At 37.2% G+C, this 15,067-nt stretch overlaps 1 protein-coding gene across 1 annotated transcript in view; it reads right to left on the bottom strand.

The window, feature by feature from the left end:
- MARCHF1 (membrane associated ring-CH-type finger 1) overlaps window positions 1-15,067 on the bottom strand; it is a 103,070-nt gene that overhangs the window by 12,397 nt on the left and 75,606 nt on the right. Inside the window, exon 4 of the mRNA XM_075709704.1 lies at window positions 10,179-10,359. Within this exon, the coding sequence (XP_075565819.1) occupies window positions 10,179-10,359 (181 nt within the window). The remainder of the gene's footprint in view (window positions 1-10,178; window positions 10,360-15,067) is intronic.

Consider the following 15,067-nt stretch of genomic DNA (forward strand, 5'->3'; position numbering starts at 1 on the left):
TGTGCCTTTATTACTCAAAAAATCAAAACACAAGCTACATGCTGGCAACCCATAAAGAAGTAAGGAAAAAAGGGGTAGAATCTATGTGTCCGCTAACTTTTACCACAGTTAGTCAAGAACGGAAGCAGATGCTACAGTTACCTGCTCTCCCAACAGTATTTCTACAACCATTCTATCTATCAAAAGGATCTAGTTTGTGTGTCACTTCTATTCTCTGCAGCTAGTCGTCTCCCGCCTCTGTCTACTCTGTCTTTCCGAAAGAGCAGCACACTTAATTGAAGGCATGACATTTTCCTCCAGTCACTAAGTAGCAAATGGCTTTAAATCACAGTCCACCTCTCAAACAACAACAAATTAACATGAAAAAAAACCCCATAAAAAAAAAAGAATCAGTCAGTCAAACTACCATACCAGAAAGCAGAGATCATAATTTTGCTGCAAGGCCAGTTAAGATGAGATTTCATTTTCCAGTCAAAGCAGGTGGGGGTGCTGCATTTTGCAGTATGTACTCTATGGGCAATACAAGAGCAGCCATGACACATGCTCAGTGCTGGATTTGAGATGAACTGTGCCGGGGTCAAAGCAACTACAAGTCCTTCCTCCACCACAGCAGCCATAACTAACCATCTCCCAACAGTCTCTGCCAGAGTCTCTGCCTTGGAACACCGAGTAGCATGGGCTCCCTTTACACATCTGAGTGTATTTTCATCTTAAATAGTGTGATGGATGTGGACAGAAGGCTGGGATATCATGGTAGAAACAGGAAAAGGAGAGAAAGCAGAGAGAAAGGTGGATGTAGCAACGTGCTGGAGATCAACATCCCATTACATAGTCTTGTACGCCTCTCCACTTTCTTTAGTCCTGTCCAATTAAAGTGAAATTTCTCTGAAGAACTGTTTCCTTAGGCACCTAAGACATAGCTATAATATATGATCACAGTGTTAGAGAGTCTTTGCTTGAATCACCTTCTTTTCAGTATTCATCACACTGCTTAATTTCTTCAATATCAAATTGACTAGCCTGCTGAGAAGTATCTTGAAGCATGCATTTTGAAATTAGAGCTGATGAAATAAAACTGGTGACACCTAAAAGCTAAATCAACAAATATACTTTTTTATTTAGCTGTAGTACAGAGTCTTCTCCGGGAGTTAAAACAGAATATTAGTTATTCTACCTTCCACCTAAAAAATATTTTTCACCTAAGTTTGCCTTCTCTTAGACCACTGCAAGCATGAAAATTCTCATTACTGCCTTGTACTAAATGTGCTTAGTCTTTTTTGTTTGGTGATCATGTCCTTGATTCTCCCATTTGTTACATTAGTAATTTAAACGCTTTTTCCAATATGTAAAATTCCTTAGAGTTCTAATTTGTATCTTACAGAATAAAACCCTAAAGCCATTTACCTGGAGAACCTGCTGTGCAACCTGGCCTACAGAAGCGTGTATTACATCGCTACAGCCCAAGGCCCTTCAGCATCACATGTCATAACAGGAACGGAGAGAAGTATAGCAGCAAGCAGAGGAAGGAAGGGTACAAAGGTACCTTCATATGCTAAGGATTCTTGCGAGAAAAGGAGTACAGTTGACTGGAAATGGAAAGCAGCCATATCTGAAAGTCACTGAATGAAGAGTAGCCATTTGGTACTGCTGGATGAACCTCAAGAACATCGCGTGTGTCTTTTTATCTCATTTTCTATCCTTCACTTTTATAGATCAAAGGTGCTCTTACCAATTCTTCCCCCCCCACCCCACCACCCACTAAATTAATAGCGCAAGTGAACCTGAACACTAATTCTTTTTATATAGTCATTATTTTTTTCCTGAAGTTGTATGAGCAACTGACCTACATTGTATAGAAAATGTAACTCAACTTCTGAGCTTCCCTTAACCAAATCAGTCTGAATTGTTACAAAGATGTGGCTTGGTTTAAATGTCCTTGTATACCAAAACCCTGGTATTTTTAAATACATTGTTATTTAAACATATCTAGATGTATCTGATTTTTGCAACTCTATACACAGTGTATACACATGTCTAATATGCCATGTAACCAAGATTAAAAAGAGGAGCTGACGTGATTCATTATCTATAAACATTACTTTAGCAAGAACACTGATTTCCCAATGAATAGCTACAGTTACCTTCTCTGTCTTTTAATTTTCCCACACGAGAGACTCTTTTGACCCAATTAAATAAAAACGAAATAGAAGAAATTTGTGCTGAGGAAAGGCTACAGTAATTAATACAAAACTACAGCCTAGTGCTCTGGCAAAGAGCTGAGGGAAGCTATTCATTCTGAAAGACCTCCAACAAATGCCATACATTCCAATTTTGCCACATACAAACTGGAGCAGATGAATAAAGATCTGAATAATACCTGGAGGAAAAGTTTCTTTTTTTCCAAGCAATTTTGATAAAATGCTACAGGAATAAAAGTAAATTAACACTAAAAATCATAAAATATACTGAATAAAGTGGTAATTATCCCATTTGATCATAATTTAGATCACGTACCATATTGCTATGTTCAAAAGAACATCACTATGTTCAAGAGAAACCATTTTTTGCATGTGTTCCACCAAAAAGCAAGCATCAGCCTGTGAACTAAAACTCAGTTCAGATCATTCTCACATCAATAGGTCCTAGGCAAAATAAATTTGAGGCAAATAACCACTGTAAAATTGTATGTATTAGTTATGTGAGAGATTAATACATACATTAATCAGATCATGAATAGCAGCCCACTCCCATTAGAGCTGGTAAAATCCCTAGCTTCAAAGTTAAACAGTAAAAATGGCAGTTTTACAAAAGTCCACAAATAACAATGACTGGCTTAGGTCAATGCTTGGGTTGATTATGTTCTTTAAATTTTATATTACTAGCTATACATTTTGTGTCCATTTACATTTTCTTTAGTTGCAAAGCCAGTATCAAGAGATTCTCTTAATTATTTTCAATGCTTCAGCTACCCAGCTCCTCCTCAGTTATAACTATTGATGAGGCCGAGCTGTAAAACAGAACACTGAAAGGGCTGAAATAAAAAATGAAAAGGAGGCCCTAAGTTCTTAAAAAATAAGTGAGAGGCTGATGAACTGCAGGATGGGGTAGGACCCTTTATGTAAAATCGAAGAGAAACCTTTTGATGCAAGTTGCATCTGTAAACCAGCTCAGACCAACTGGTTATTTCAGACTCAGAAAGCACAGAAGGATTTGTACCTCCCAGAGCTCATGTTCGTGCTTCTGTGCAATAGTGGATAACACCGCTAATACCCAGCACTGGACAATCTCCTGAATTCCCTTTGCTTTTGTAAATGCTACCGAGCAGCAGAAGTAGCAAATTTGTTTACTAGTAGCTAATTAGAAGAGAAAACAGTTTTCATTTCATTTTCTGGGTTAAGATTTTTTGTGTGCTTCTTAAAAGAATGGAAGTTCAAAGCAATGACAATAAAAATATCTTGTTCTGCCTCCAGGAAGGATGCTGCACGTGGGGATGTCCCAGTAAAGTATCATAGTAAGACAGCTTTTTGCAAGCCTAGGGGATATGTTATGATGGTTTCAAGGTAAGAGGCACGAGAGGTCAGAATCTCTCACCAGAAGTCCATGGGAACTGAAACAACTGTGTGAGTAAAAGCTGGGTTGAATGGAAGAGAAAGAAATATGGAGATGGAAAGCTAACCCAAATTCTACCACTACAAGAAAGCTAAGATCTGTTATTCTTGTTATGGCACAATATGTTAAGACAACATTACTCTGCAAACTACAGCATGCTATCTATATACAGATAAATTAGCAGTAATGCTCTATTACTCTCTCGCAAAAATTAGGAATACAACTGTCTGAACAAAGTAGTCACTTGCATCCTCAAGGCATCACAATAGGACATAAATGCTATAGAATTATTTTTATTTAAAAGCTTTCATATACACATTCTCCCTTGAGCACAAAGTTATTCACTATAATGACATGATAGCCAATAAGAAAGTAATAGCTTTGTGCCTTTGTGCATACTGGTGGAGTGTCTGACCCCACATATTACAAGAAATGATTTGAGGCTGGCGATGTTTTGAGACAGTTTACTGGAAGAAAGAAAACACTGGAGCAGGTTGCCTTGACGACGCTGTGCCGCTGCACCAGAAATCAAAAGGAAATGTAGGATCTTCTCCTGTGTTAAGGACTGCAAAGTATTCACCAAATTGGGTTAAAAGGGAACTAATCCCACAGCATGACAACGTTACCTGACCTATGCAATATTAGCTATCACTTTCTTATCATAAAGCCTTATTAGAAAACTGATGAAAAAGCCAGATGGTTCACACTTCACAGCACAGGGCAACAAGAAGTAAACAGCAAGTGGTACAGTAATGAGTGCCCAAAGTTTCTTCTTTTTCCTGGGAGATTCTGCAGGTCACTTCTGGTTCTGAGAGTCCACTCTGGCAGGAGAAGTGGTTTCTAATGGTGACCACTTTTCATTTCATAGCAGGATTTCACAAAGATATCTCTGCAGGCTATATCACTTTTGGCAGTGACTGACATATTCTTAAGTAAGGAATGTAAATACGAATTATCCAGCTACCATTGAACCAAAAATCAATCAACAACCTTAATGTATTTTGCTGTCACCAAATTTATCATGCATGCTACCAGATTTTATCAAAAAACTATTTTTCCACAAAGCATCCAGTTATGAATGAATTCCTCCAGGCAGTCATATTTTTTAAGATTTACTCTTTCTATAGGACTGCGTTGAGCACAGAGAATGGAGCTGAATCTGGCGCTCTCACACATTAGCTAAGAGCCCTAACAACTGGATTTAGAGTAGTGCAGGTGATGACCGTTTTGTAAAAAAAAGGCACCCTATACAGTTTTAACTCCAATAGGGGGAGCAGAAGCAGATGTGACCCTGCTCCAGAGAAAAACATTAAGTCTTGGGAGAGAAATGGGACTTAAAGATTCATTTTAGACTTTCGTCTATCATAACTCAAAGCAGCATTCTGATTTCCTTCTGTTGCTTCCCTAGGTGATTCACTTTTTTTTTTTTTTTTTTTTTAGGAGCCTGTGGAATTGCTGATTTCTCTGCCTTACAGCTAGGCATTACCCACAAGCTGTCTGTTGGCTCAAAGCCTCTATCTTAATTGGTTACACAGCTCCTATTGATCCGACGGTCTTGTTGCAAACAGAGTATCTTTAATCTACTATAGTAAAACTAAATATTTGCTATTGATCCTATACTTAAATCATCATCATACCAGTTGGAATCTTTCCCAAACCGATTTAACCAGTTAATCACCAATCTGACCACAAAGGGGCACTGATATACTTGAACTGGATTTTGCTACATATGGAAATTTGAGTTAGCTCGTTCCATAACTTCTCTCCAGGACCTAAATACCCTGCTCTGGGCAGTCATGAACCACGTATCTCCAGCTGGGACTTAAACCTTTGAATCCTTTATGGGAATTAAAGCTGGCATGGATATTTTATCACTCTTATTACAATCTGGTTATTTATAAAATAAATTATACCAAGCGGAGAGACAGCATTCTTTTATTCTCTAATAACAGCCAGCTGGGTACATGAGAAGTTCCACAGAGTTCAAGGGTTTAAAACCCAGACAGATGCACTTCATATCAGATTTAGAAGTCCTATTTATCAGTATATAAACAAATACAGGATACAAGAGGAGTGAACACTTAGAAGATGTATGTACACATTCAAAATAAAAAAGATCAGGTTTCTTTCAGTATATTAAGACCGGCTTTGCTTCTGTTAAATTTAACAGAAATTTATCACTCTGTTCTAAAAGAACACTCCCAATCCTCTATTTTTAAAAGGGAGAAATTCAGATACCCTTTAGATCAGAAAGAAAATCAACCTCAGCTGGTACATAATGTTTTCCTAAACAAAAAAACAACTCACTCTTCCTTAATGACCAAGAGTAACTACATGGTAACAATGTGCAATATTGTTTATTCCTCACATAAATAAGACATTACTTGTAAATCATTTCAAAGATAAAACAAAATCAAGAGAGAAAATAGACATATCCGACATCACAGAATAATCCATTGGGATAACGCATCAAAGTAAAACACCTCATCAGATACCAGACATCTTAAATGGACAGAAAAATTTAAATATGAAAAGTATTTTGAAGTATTGCGAGACACTGTGAAGAAATCTCCATTTGAAGACGTTTCTGCATTTTAAGCACCTTTTAATTTGACACTTTAATCCATTTCATACTCACAGTATTTTCATTCAGTTCCTATTTCTACTATGCTTCAAACACCGAATTCGAGATATGAAATGCAGGTGCTACTTTACCAGGATTACATCCTTTTTAAAGAAGAAGTGATTTTCTCAGGATGAAGCTATTACCTGAGAGAGCTCAATAAGGAACTCACACAAGCTTCTTTCCACTTTCTAATTCCTTCCATGACAAATAAAGTCACTTCATAAACGAGAAATTCTGCATTATGGATTGCAAATGCTGAAAGGTAAAGCTACAAATGCAATTATATTATTTGTAACCATAGATAGACATAACAGAGACCACAAGAAATAAAACACACTAAGCAATACTTAATATTTAATCTCTAAATTTATATTTAGCCAAGTAATTAGACCTGCTCAAATATATGAAACACTTGCAATGCCTGCTGATGAATGCTTAAAAGGATTACTTCAATGCAAAGACTCACTAAAATGATTAAACTAAGTTTTATTTGATGTCTGGTGCTTCCAGGGATTCTGTATTTAAATAACTGTTGCATTTTGGCACAAGCTTATTGATTTAATAGAGGTATCTTGATTTATGTTAACTTAGTATGCTGCACATTGTCACTTATGCATGCTAACAGCTGTCTGACACGATATTCAACCATGACTTTGCTATAAACCCCTAGACTTTGATAAAAAACTGTTAGGAAACTTTAAGGGTGCATGAAAGGCTGAGGCGTGAATAAAGATAGTAATTCACCAGTTGAGTCAAATTGTTTGTTTTATATTTAAATTCTGCTTTTGTGATACTGCAAAACCACAAGTATAGATACCTGTAATTAAGTTCCGTGGTCTGTAATTTTTCCCTTCAGGAGACCAGTGGTTGGAATGTTACAAAGGTAGTATGATAAAATTCATCATAATGAAGCAATGCGCGGTCAAGAAACAAATTACAGGATCTCGCATCATGGCTAAGGTAGAGATTAAAAATCAAAACTGGTTGAGAGGTGTGACCCTTTCACTTGTAGAATACCACTTAAAATCCAGGTCTAATAGCCATGGAAATGGCATCTTCTGGAGCTGGCCAGAAACTTTCACTTTAGGGGAAATTTCCTTTTTTTTTTTTTTTTTTTAATAAAATGAGTTTCTTATGGAAATCAATAGGTACTCTTCTGTTTGAGCTAAATCTGTAGTCTTTTCTTTAGGAAACACTGAAGTGAAATCTGTCTTCAGAATTCCTCAAAGTTTATTAGCAAAATAAATCAATTTTTTGTCAATTTTGCTGTTTCCACTTGGCATACGGCAAAGCTGACAAGAATTGCATCATTTTCAGATATAACTGCCACTGCTCATAATGTCCCTGCCATTATGACTAGAGAATTCCTCATTTTCCATCCTTTGGGAAATTTTAATTCACTGCTGCCAGGCTGGACTTAGTGCTGGAGACTGAAGGCTCTCAAGCCTTAGCAAAACCTAAAGCTCTCAAGAAGGTCTGCAAGTCCTAGAGTCTCTGTAGGGATTTTCAGATCCTGCAACAAGGAGACAGGACTGTGGAGAGCTTCAGCTTTCTAAGCTGCCTGTCCCACAGCACTTTGATCTCTGGTAACCAGTCTTCACGCCGTCTTCTGAAAACCTGGACTCCTAGGGAATGCCCCACAGCTGAGATTCTGGGCTCTGTAAAAGCTTGCAAGAAATTTGATAGTGTTTCATTGGAACTTTCCACTTTTGCAAAATATACAGGTTTTGACGAAACTGCACTTTCAGTGATTTTTATAAAAGATGTTTGGGTGAAAAGTTACCAGTCAGCTGCACTTACCTGGCAGGTCTCTTGATGATCACCCTTTCCTCCTTTACCTTGTCTTTGCTACAGCTCTCAGAATGCTTTGTTTACAAAACAACTTCTCATAAACCATTTAGTGTTTCATAAATTTGTGAACAATGGCGATGGCAGTGCATACACTTATTAGGCATGACGTATTTAGCTTAATGTAACATACGAAGGGTGTCACAGCTGAATGTTGTAAATGCAAAAAGGATAACTGGTTTTAACTCAAGAACTTTGGAAACTTGGAAAAATGTTTCCAAGTATTGGTTTCTGAAATGGGTGTAAATTATAAGAAAGGATCTGTAATTAGATGTTGGGTCCATACTATACAGACAAATATTTGTTAGCAATGCATTTGAAGGGGATAATGCTGCCAGCATTTACTGTCAGGCAGATAAACTACATTTGGATACTGCTTTGAGCAGAAACAAAAATACCCTGTCTGAAGGAAGAGGCTCATCTTTGCTATGTTGGAAATCAAAACGTCACCTGAGAACCAACGAGAAGATGAATAAGGTGGTAATCATTCAATTAAGAAGCAACAGACTTGCAGGAATTACATTACCACTCTAAATCTGTCAGTATTCCATTAATTTCTTTCAATTAACAAAAAAAGGGGGGCAAGGGGGTGGCAATGATGAGACACAGTTAAAAGTGCTTACTTCTGATATCAACAGTTAAGCACATTTTTCACTCCTTTTCTCCTCGGATGCTATAAATTCTATTTCCCGTTTTTTAAAGACTGTCTATTATCTAACACAATCAGGAAGAGGCTTTTGTTAAAAATACTGATATCTGTATATTGTCTTAGGAAAAGTGGCTGTTGCAAGTGTATTTGTTAGATGAAAGGTTAAAGCAATTTCTGTTGAAAATAGAAACACATATACAGGAAAAAAAACCAGAAGGTATGCTACAGGCAGGGAATTTTATACAATTACCTCCTTTCTGTCACATTAGCTAAAATTCATCTGCAATTACTAAAAACTAAGTCAATATAATTAAGTTTTTAGCCATGAGGTTTTTATTTACATCTGTTTCAATTTCCAGTGTACCTGGCAAGATCTACCTGGCACTTGAGAACTGTGTCCTTTCCTATCACAAGCTTTGCTTGTCAAATCAATCCCAATTCTCTCTTCAAAAGTGCTTTATCATCAGGGACTTACTAGATAATTTCTCTGGATGGGAAATGAGAAGGAATTTAATTTGCATTCCTTTCTCTGAACTGCTACTGTGCAAAGCTGACAAAACCAAAATGTCTTTTGCCATCAAAACACTACTACATATACATACACTAGTTATAAGCTAATAGTTTCTACATGTTTTTCAAGGGCTCTCACACTGAAATTTATTTTAAATCAAAATTTGACCTGGTCTAGATTGACTCAAACTTCAAAGATGCAACAAAACCCAAAAAGGATGAGAGCATTTTTAGAGAAAAATCAGATGAGAAATTATTCACTCCAAAGAAAACAAAACGCACATATGTTTATCAACCTATTTACCTTCCCTATACTGGCAACCTGTGTACCATTAAATTGATTTATCCTGGAAAACAGATGAGCGCAGATAACATACGTTTGACTTTCAGGATGCAAGGTCGCCCTGTAGTTTAGATTCCATTAACTAATCTTAACGTACGAGTGATTAATTTGCCCACAAGTGTAACAGTTAGAACAGATGCAGCTAAATTGATTGACTGTGTTACTTTGTAATTGCTGTCTCCACATTGGTATAAGCATCATTCTCAACCAGAAATGATGGGCTCAACGTAAAAATTACTGGGTGAACTGGCCTGTGTTATTCAGGGCAAAACATAATGAGTAAGGTTTCTTTGTGGCTTAAAAATAAGCAGATCAGCCAATAACAAAAGCTGAAGACAAAAATTCTAAATACAAAAGCCTATTATTTGTGCATTTGTATTGTATGTGTGGTGAAAGAGAGTCTTTAGTCAAAATCCTCTGCTGCCATAAATTAACTAACTTAAATGTAGAAATAAAATCACTGGGACTGATTTAACAACAGCAAATACAAAGCCATTTTGGAAAGGCAGATATTTCTTTAATTGTGCCAGTATTTTGTGCAGCTGTTCTGGCCATTTGACGCTTGAGTGTAATTAAATTCAAAAGCACCATACCTTCCGAAGAGGTTTGAGCTTGGTCTCCATTATAAAGTCGTACTTGCAGAGTTCACAACAGCGCGTGTCTGAGCTCTTAATCCACTGGTGCAGGCAGGCCTGATGAACAAAGCGCAGGGTCCCTGTGCAGCGACATGGTGTGATGAGGGGACTTTCGTCATCTCCCTCACAGTGACAGATCCTGACAGGAAGGACAGCAAGAGCTAGTGAGGGAACCTGCCAACCAGCAATGCAAAAGCACTGGTTTATTTACACTGCTTTTTCCTTTTCAGACTTGATGTTCGTAAGATGCCGCACATATGACCTTTTGGATTGAGGCCCAGGAATACATTCCTCGTTCCCTTCTGCTTCTTAGTAATTTCTCTTCGCTTAGTTATTTCTCTTTCAATTTGCTACGTGGTCGGAAGGTGAATCAATAGAACTATCACTGTTTTTCCCTTTTATGCATGGCAAGACTTTTAAGACAAATACCAGTGCTCTTTCTGAGAGCTGAATACTTCTTGGTCTGTAAGTAATGCCACTAAAATACACAAAGTTAGCAGAATCTAACCCCAAGCTGAAAATATCCAGTATGAAAAGTACAAAAAGTTCCTAGGATACCTCTTTGGAGTTACACAGTTAGAAGGATTAGAGAACAGTTTTGAGTACTCTGGAGTAATGTGTATGGCACAGCGTATACACGCATGCACACGGTTTTTAGAAGGCAGGTTTTAAAAAGTCACAGTCCTTCCTCTTTCTCATTCTTCACTGTCCCTTTGAAGCAGATAGCTACGTTATCTGGGAAAACAAAAACTACAGCTGTAAGCAGACCCTAAGGTATGGGTTGGTCCCAGAACTGTTGTTACCTTGTAATGGGATACAGAGCTTTTCATGTTGTGGTTTTGCATAAAATGATCAGTGTCCTAACATCACAATCTGATGGTTTTCTTCTGTGACACATGTCCAAATGTCTTGGTGATATTTCCCTCTTCCAAACAGACTCCTGATCATACCAGGAAAATATTCACCCATTGAAACCAATGGCAGCTTTATTGGCAAGTGTCTCTGTGAGGGCAGAGGAAGCTCTACGGTGAGCAGAAAGCTTACCCAAACACCTGAAGTGAAGGAGGTTCACCTCAATGAAGAGTAATTCCCTCAATCCCCACTCCAGAAAAACACAATAAAGCACCCAAGACCTAATTAATGTCCTAAGAGTCAAATTGGCATGTAAGGGCAAGAAAAAAAAAAAGCTGAAGCCTGAGAAATGTTATTTCAAAACAGAGAAGTAGCAACAGATCCTGGTGTCACGCAAACGAAACTTAGAGAGAAGAAACTGAGTACTTAGGAAAGGCACCCTCAGATATGCGCATGCAGAGGAGGCTGAAGATGTCTGAAAAATAACTCACTCCCTTATGCAGAAAACTGGCCACACTGCTCCTGGGGTAGGAAGAAGTCTGGGGAGGGCCCTGCGGTGAGGTTGTCTTCCTACCAGCCAGGTTAGGGAAGAAGGGTGACCTTGGGACATGGTTTAGTGGGCATGGTGGTGTTGGGTTGATGACTGGAATGATGATTGGAATGATGATCTTAGAGGTCCTTTCCAATCTTAATGATTCCTAGTTTTTACTTTCATTATAAATAATCCAGCCACCAAGCCAGGAAACATGAAATTGCTACTCTACCCTTAATTGGTTTAGTGGTGGACTTGGTAATGTTAGGTTAATGGTTGGACTGGATGATCTTAAAGGTCTTTTCCAACCTAAACAATTCTATGATTCTTCATAGCACAGGAGAACCTGGTGTACATCAGGAGGCAGCCTGGCAAAGACACCCTGTGGAAGACTGGCTACTGCACAGCACTGAGGCTGCCAAGTCTACAAGCAGGGGGAGGAGGAGATTTCAATGTCTAAGTGAAAGATCTATGGCTCAAAACCAGCAGCGTCACTATTCTTCTATGGTGTAGCCTAGAGCCATGAGAAAATGAATCTACAATAATGGGAAAGCAGAACAAAGCTGCTTTGCTATAAATATAGCATGAGACCAAAAAAACCCCCCAAAAACCAGCCAAAAAAAAGTTCTGGGAACCTGCAACATAAAAGCCAGGTTTTCAGTGCCTACAGTGGTGCCCGTACACTAATCAGCATCTTATACCCCATGGGAGTAGAGGGGAAAAGAAAATACCCGCAACTTCTATCTTGCACACATTCATTTTTTGCAAGACACATTTTACAAGAACTCAATTTACAGTCTTTTCTTTACTAACTCAGCCAAGCTAGGTGCATCAGTGGCTTAGTTCTTATATGGAAATTGCCTGTGTGCTGACTTCTTATCGAGCCCGTAGCTTAAGCAGAACTAAATTTTCAAAACACCAAATAGCTATTTTGCTAACAAATGCATTCCCAGCTGAGAGTTACATAAAAAAAAAAAAAAATCTTTTTAAATGAAAGCTATTTCCCAAAGGAAAACTAGTATTCTTTGTTCATTTCAATTCAAGCTATACATAATTTATTTTACAGGCTTAGCATTTAAACTATTTAGAAATTAGACAGCTAAGCTAGGTAAGCTTTCTAACCATGAAATATGTAATGAGAATAAAAACAAACTTCAAATGGAATTGAAGTCCAGAGAAAATAACCAAAGGCATGGTTTTCATTAGCTTGAATGCTCTTTGGTGCAATTTAGCTCCTCATTATTTGTTTAGCCAGAAGAAATTAGCTTAAAAGAAATTTTGCTATCTAAACTTACAATCACAGTCTTTAAAGACATGTAGGTGCCTGACAGCTATTGAAACAGACTGTTGGCTAACTGCTTAAATATTTTTTAAAGACTTGGGCCACATAACTTGTAATAACTTGCTTAGCCATGAGTACTGAATCAGAATTTTTTGTGTCTTTGCCCTTTGCTGCATTTATCTATCATGTACATCATAATTATCACAAATCATAGAAAATAAATTGTAATCAATGGTTTAGAAAAATATGTTGTGCAAACAGAACCGAGGTAGGGATACAGAGCATAGACTTATCTGAGTGGTATCGACTAAACCAAGTCAGAGGCAGAGAACTTCCATTCTAGTTTCCTGTTTTTACATGATCACAACTGTTCAAAATTTTCACCCATCAGACTGACTCTTTAAAGGGCTGACCTTATCCTGAGAGTAAAATTTGCTTACATACTTTAGAAATGAGCTGAGTGAAAAAACCTACTCTCCACTGTAAAGAAAAAAAAGAAAAAAAAAAAAAAGCTAAATCTATACTGATTTATATACAAATTGTAGTACAGCACTGATCATGGTTAATAGCTGCAGTTTCAGCTGTTCAGACACACCTACAGAATTTACATACTCAGCTTTTCTAAACTTTCTCATCCTTTAGTACATAAATGGCCTTCATTATAGAACAATAGTTTTGACTATCTGGAAACAGAGGGGAGGGAAGTCAGCCAGCTATTTGACCAAATCCTTTTAGCTAGAATCCCTTTATAGTCATAAATTGAGCCTTCTTTTTTTTTTTTTTTTTTTTGGTAGGTTTGACAGTTTAGTGTTTTAAGATTCTTGCCTATGAACAGGACCTTGCTTGTCTAGGGGAAAAGATGAGTACAAGGCTCCAGAGGAGCTTTTGCTCTATAAATCATGTGTACACCAGACAACACAGCATACATGAGCTATTAGATGATCTTCTGATTCAGATATAAAAAATTGTGTGTGTGTGTGTTTATAATATGCACCTACAGATATACACCTACCTACACACTGAGATCACAAAATATTTACTTTTCTTTAAAGAAAGCTCACTGGGCAACTTTATGAAATAATACTCTAACAGTGCAGTCATGCTTAAGTTTTTGCCTTATATGCCAGTATTTTAATTACCCAGCACATATTTCTCTAGCGCAGAAATGTTTCTACAACCTTCAGCACATAGATGTACCAAACAGAGAAATGCACTCTGTGCATATATCAGACAACAGCCCATAAAAATTCTTTAAAGGATGCTCTTAAATAGCAGGTTCACTTATAATGCAATACATTAGCAAAAAGAAGAAACACCTTTCAGGAAAAAAAAATGCTAAACTGAAGACAAAATTAGTCTTTTTGAAAGATTTTGCATAATTCATATAAAAACTGTTGCAGATTTCTTGTATGTTCCCTACATAAAACCCAATTCTCAAACAGAGTAGTTCAATTTACAAAATTTTTAGATAAAGATGTATGTAAAAATGAAAAGTTAAAGTTTACTGAGAACATTTTAGAATTACTTTTCAGTATTTCTTTTTGTTCAAAATATTAATTGCATTCAAGGCACATTCAAATGATGCTGAGAACCTAATAATAATGCAATGCTTCACTGAGAAATTGTATGTGACATATTAAACTTCATAACATAATGACTATGCAAAAGGAGTAAGTAAAGTTGGTAGCAGTTTAAGGTATACCATGTACTGCACTGAAGGGCATATTGACACCATATATATATGTGAGAGAAATTTCTTATTGGATTAAACTCAAGACATGCTGCTAAACTAAGCACTCTTCTGAGGAATCTTCAGAATTTGGTATTGTTGCAGTGTCTTTAATTCCACAACTATGAACTGTTTTCCCTTGTTTCCCCTGGCTCTGGCCATTGCGAAAGTTAGAAGGCAGGAAGGGAAGTGTGAAACAAGATGGCTACGGTTTATAGACATTCATATGCTAACTGGATTTAGGCCAATTTTCAGAAAAACTACAAGAGCTATCCTGGATGACTGTCCTTCACTTCTCATCAAACTAAGATTTATTTTTTTCCATACAGACAAACATTTCTAATATAATCTCAGTTTAAAAGGCCAACTAAAATCAGTATGAAGCAAGGAGTTCACATGGAAAATTTTCAGGTTTTCCTGACAGTGGTTTAGTTTGGCAAAATCATAGCAAC

This window comes from Pelecanus crispus, chromosome 4, assembly GCF_030463565.1.
Source record: "Pelecanus crispus isolate bPelCri1 chromosome 4, bPelCri1.pri, whole genome shotgun sequence".
Classification (NCBI taxonomy): domain Eukaryota; kingdom Metazoa; phylum Chordata; class Aves; order Pelecaniformes; family Pelecanidae; genus Pelecanus; species Pelecanus crispus.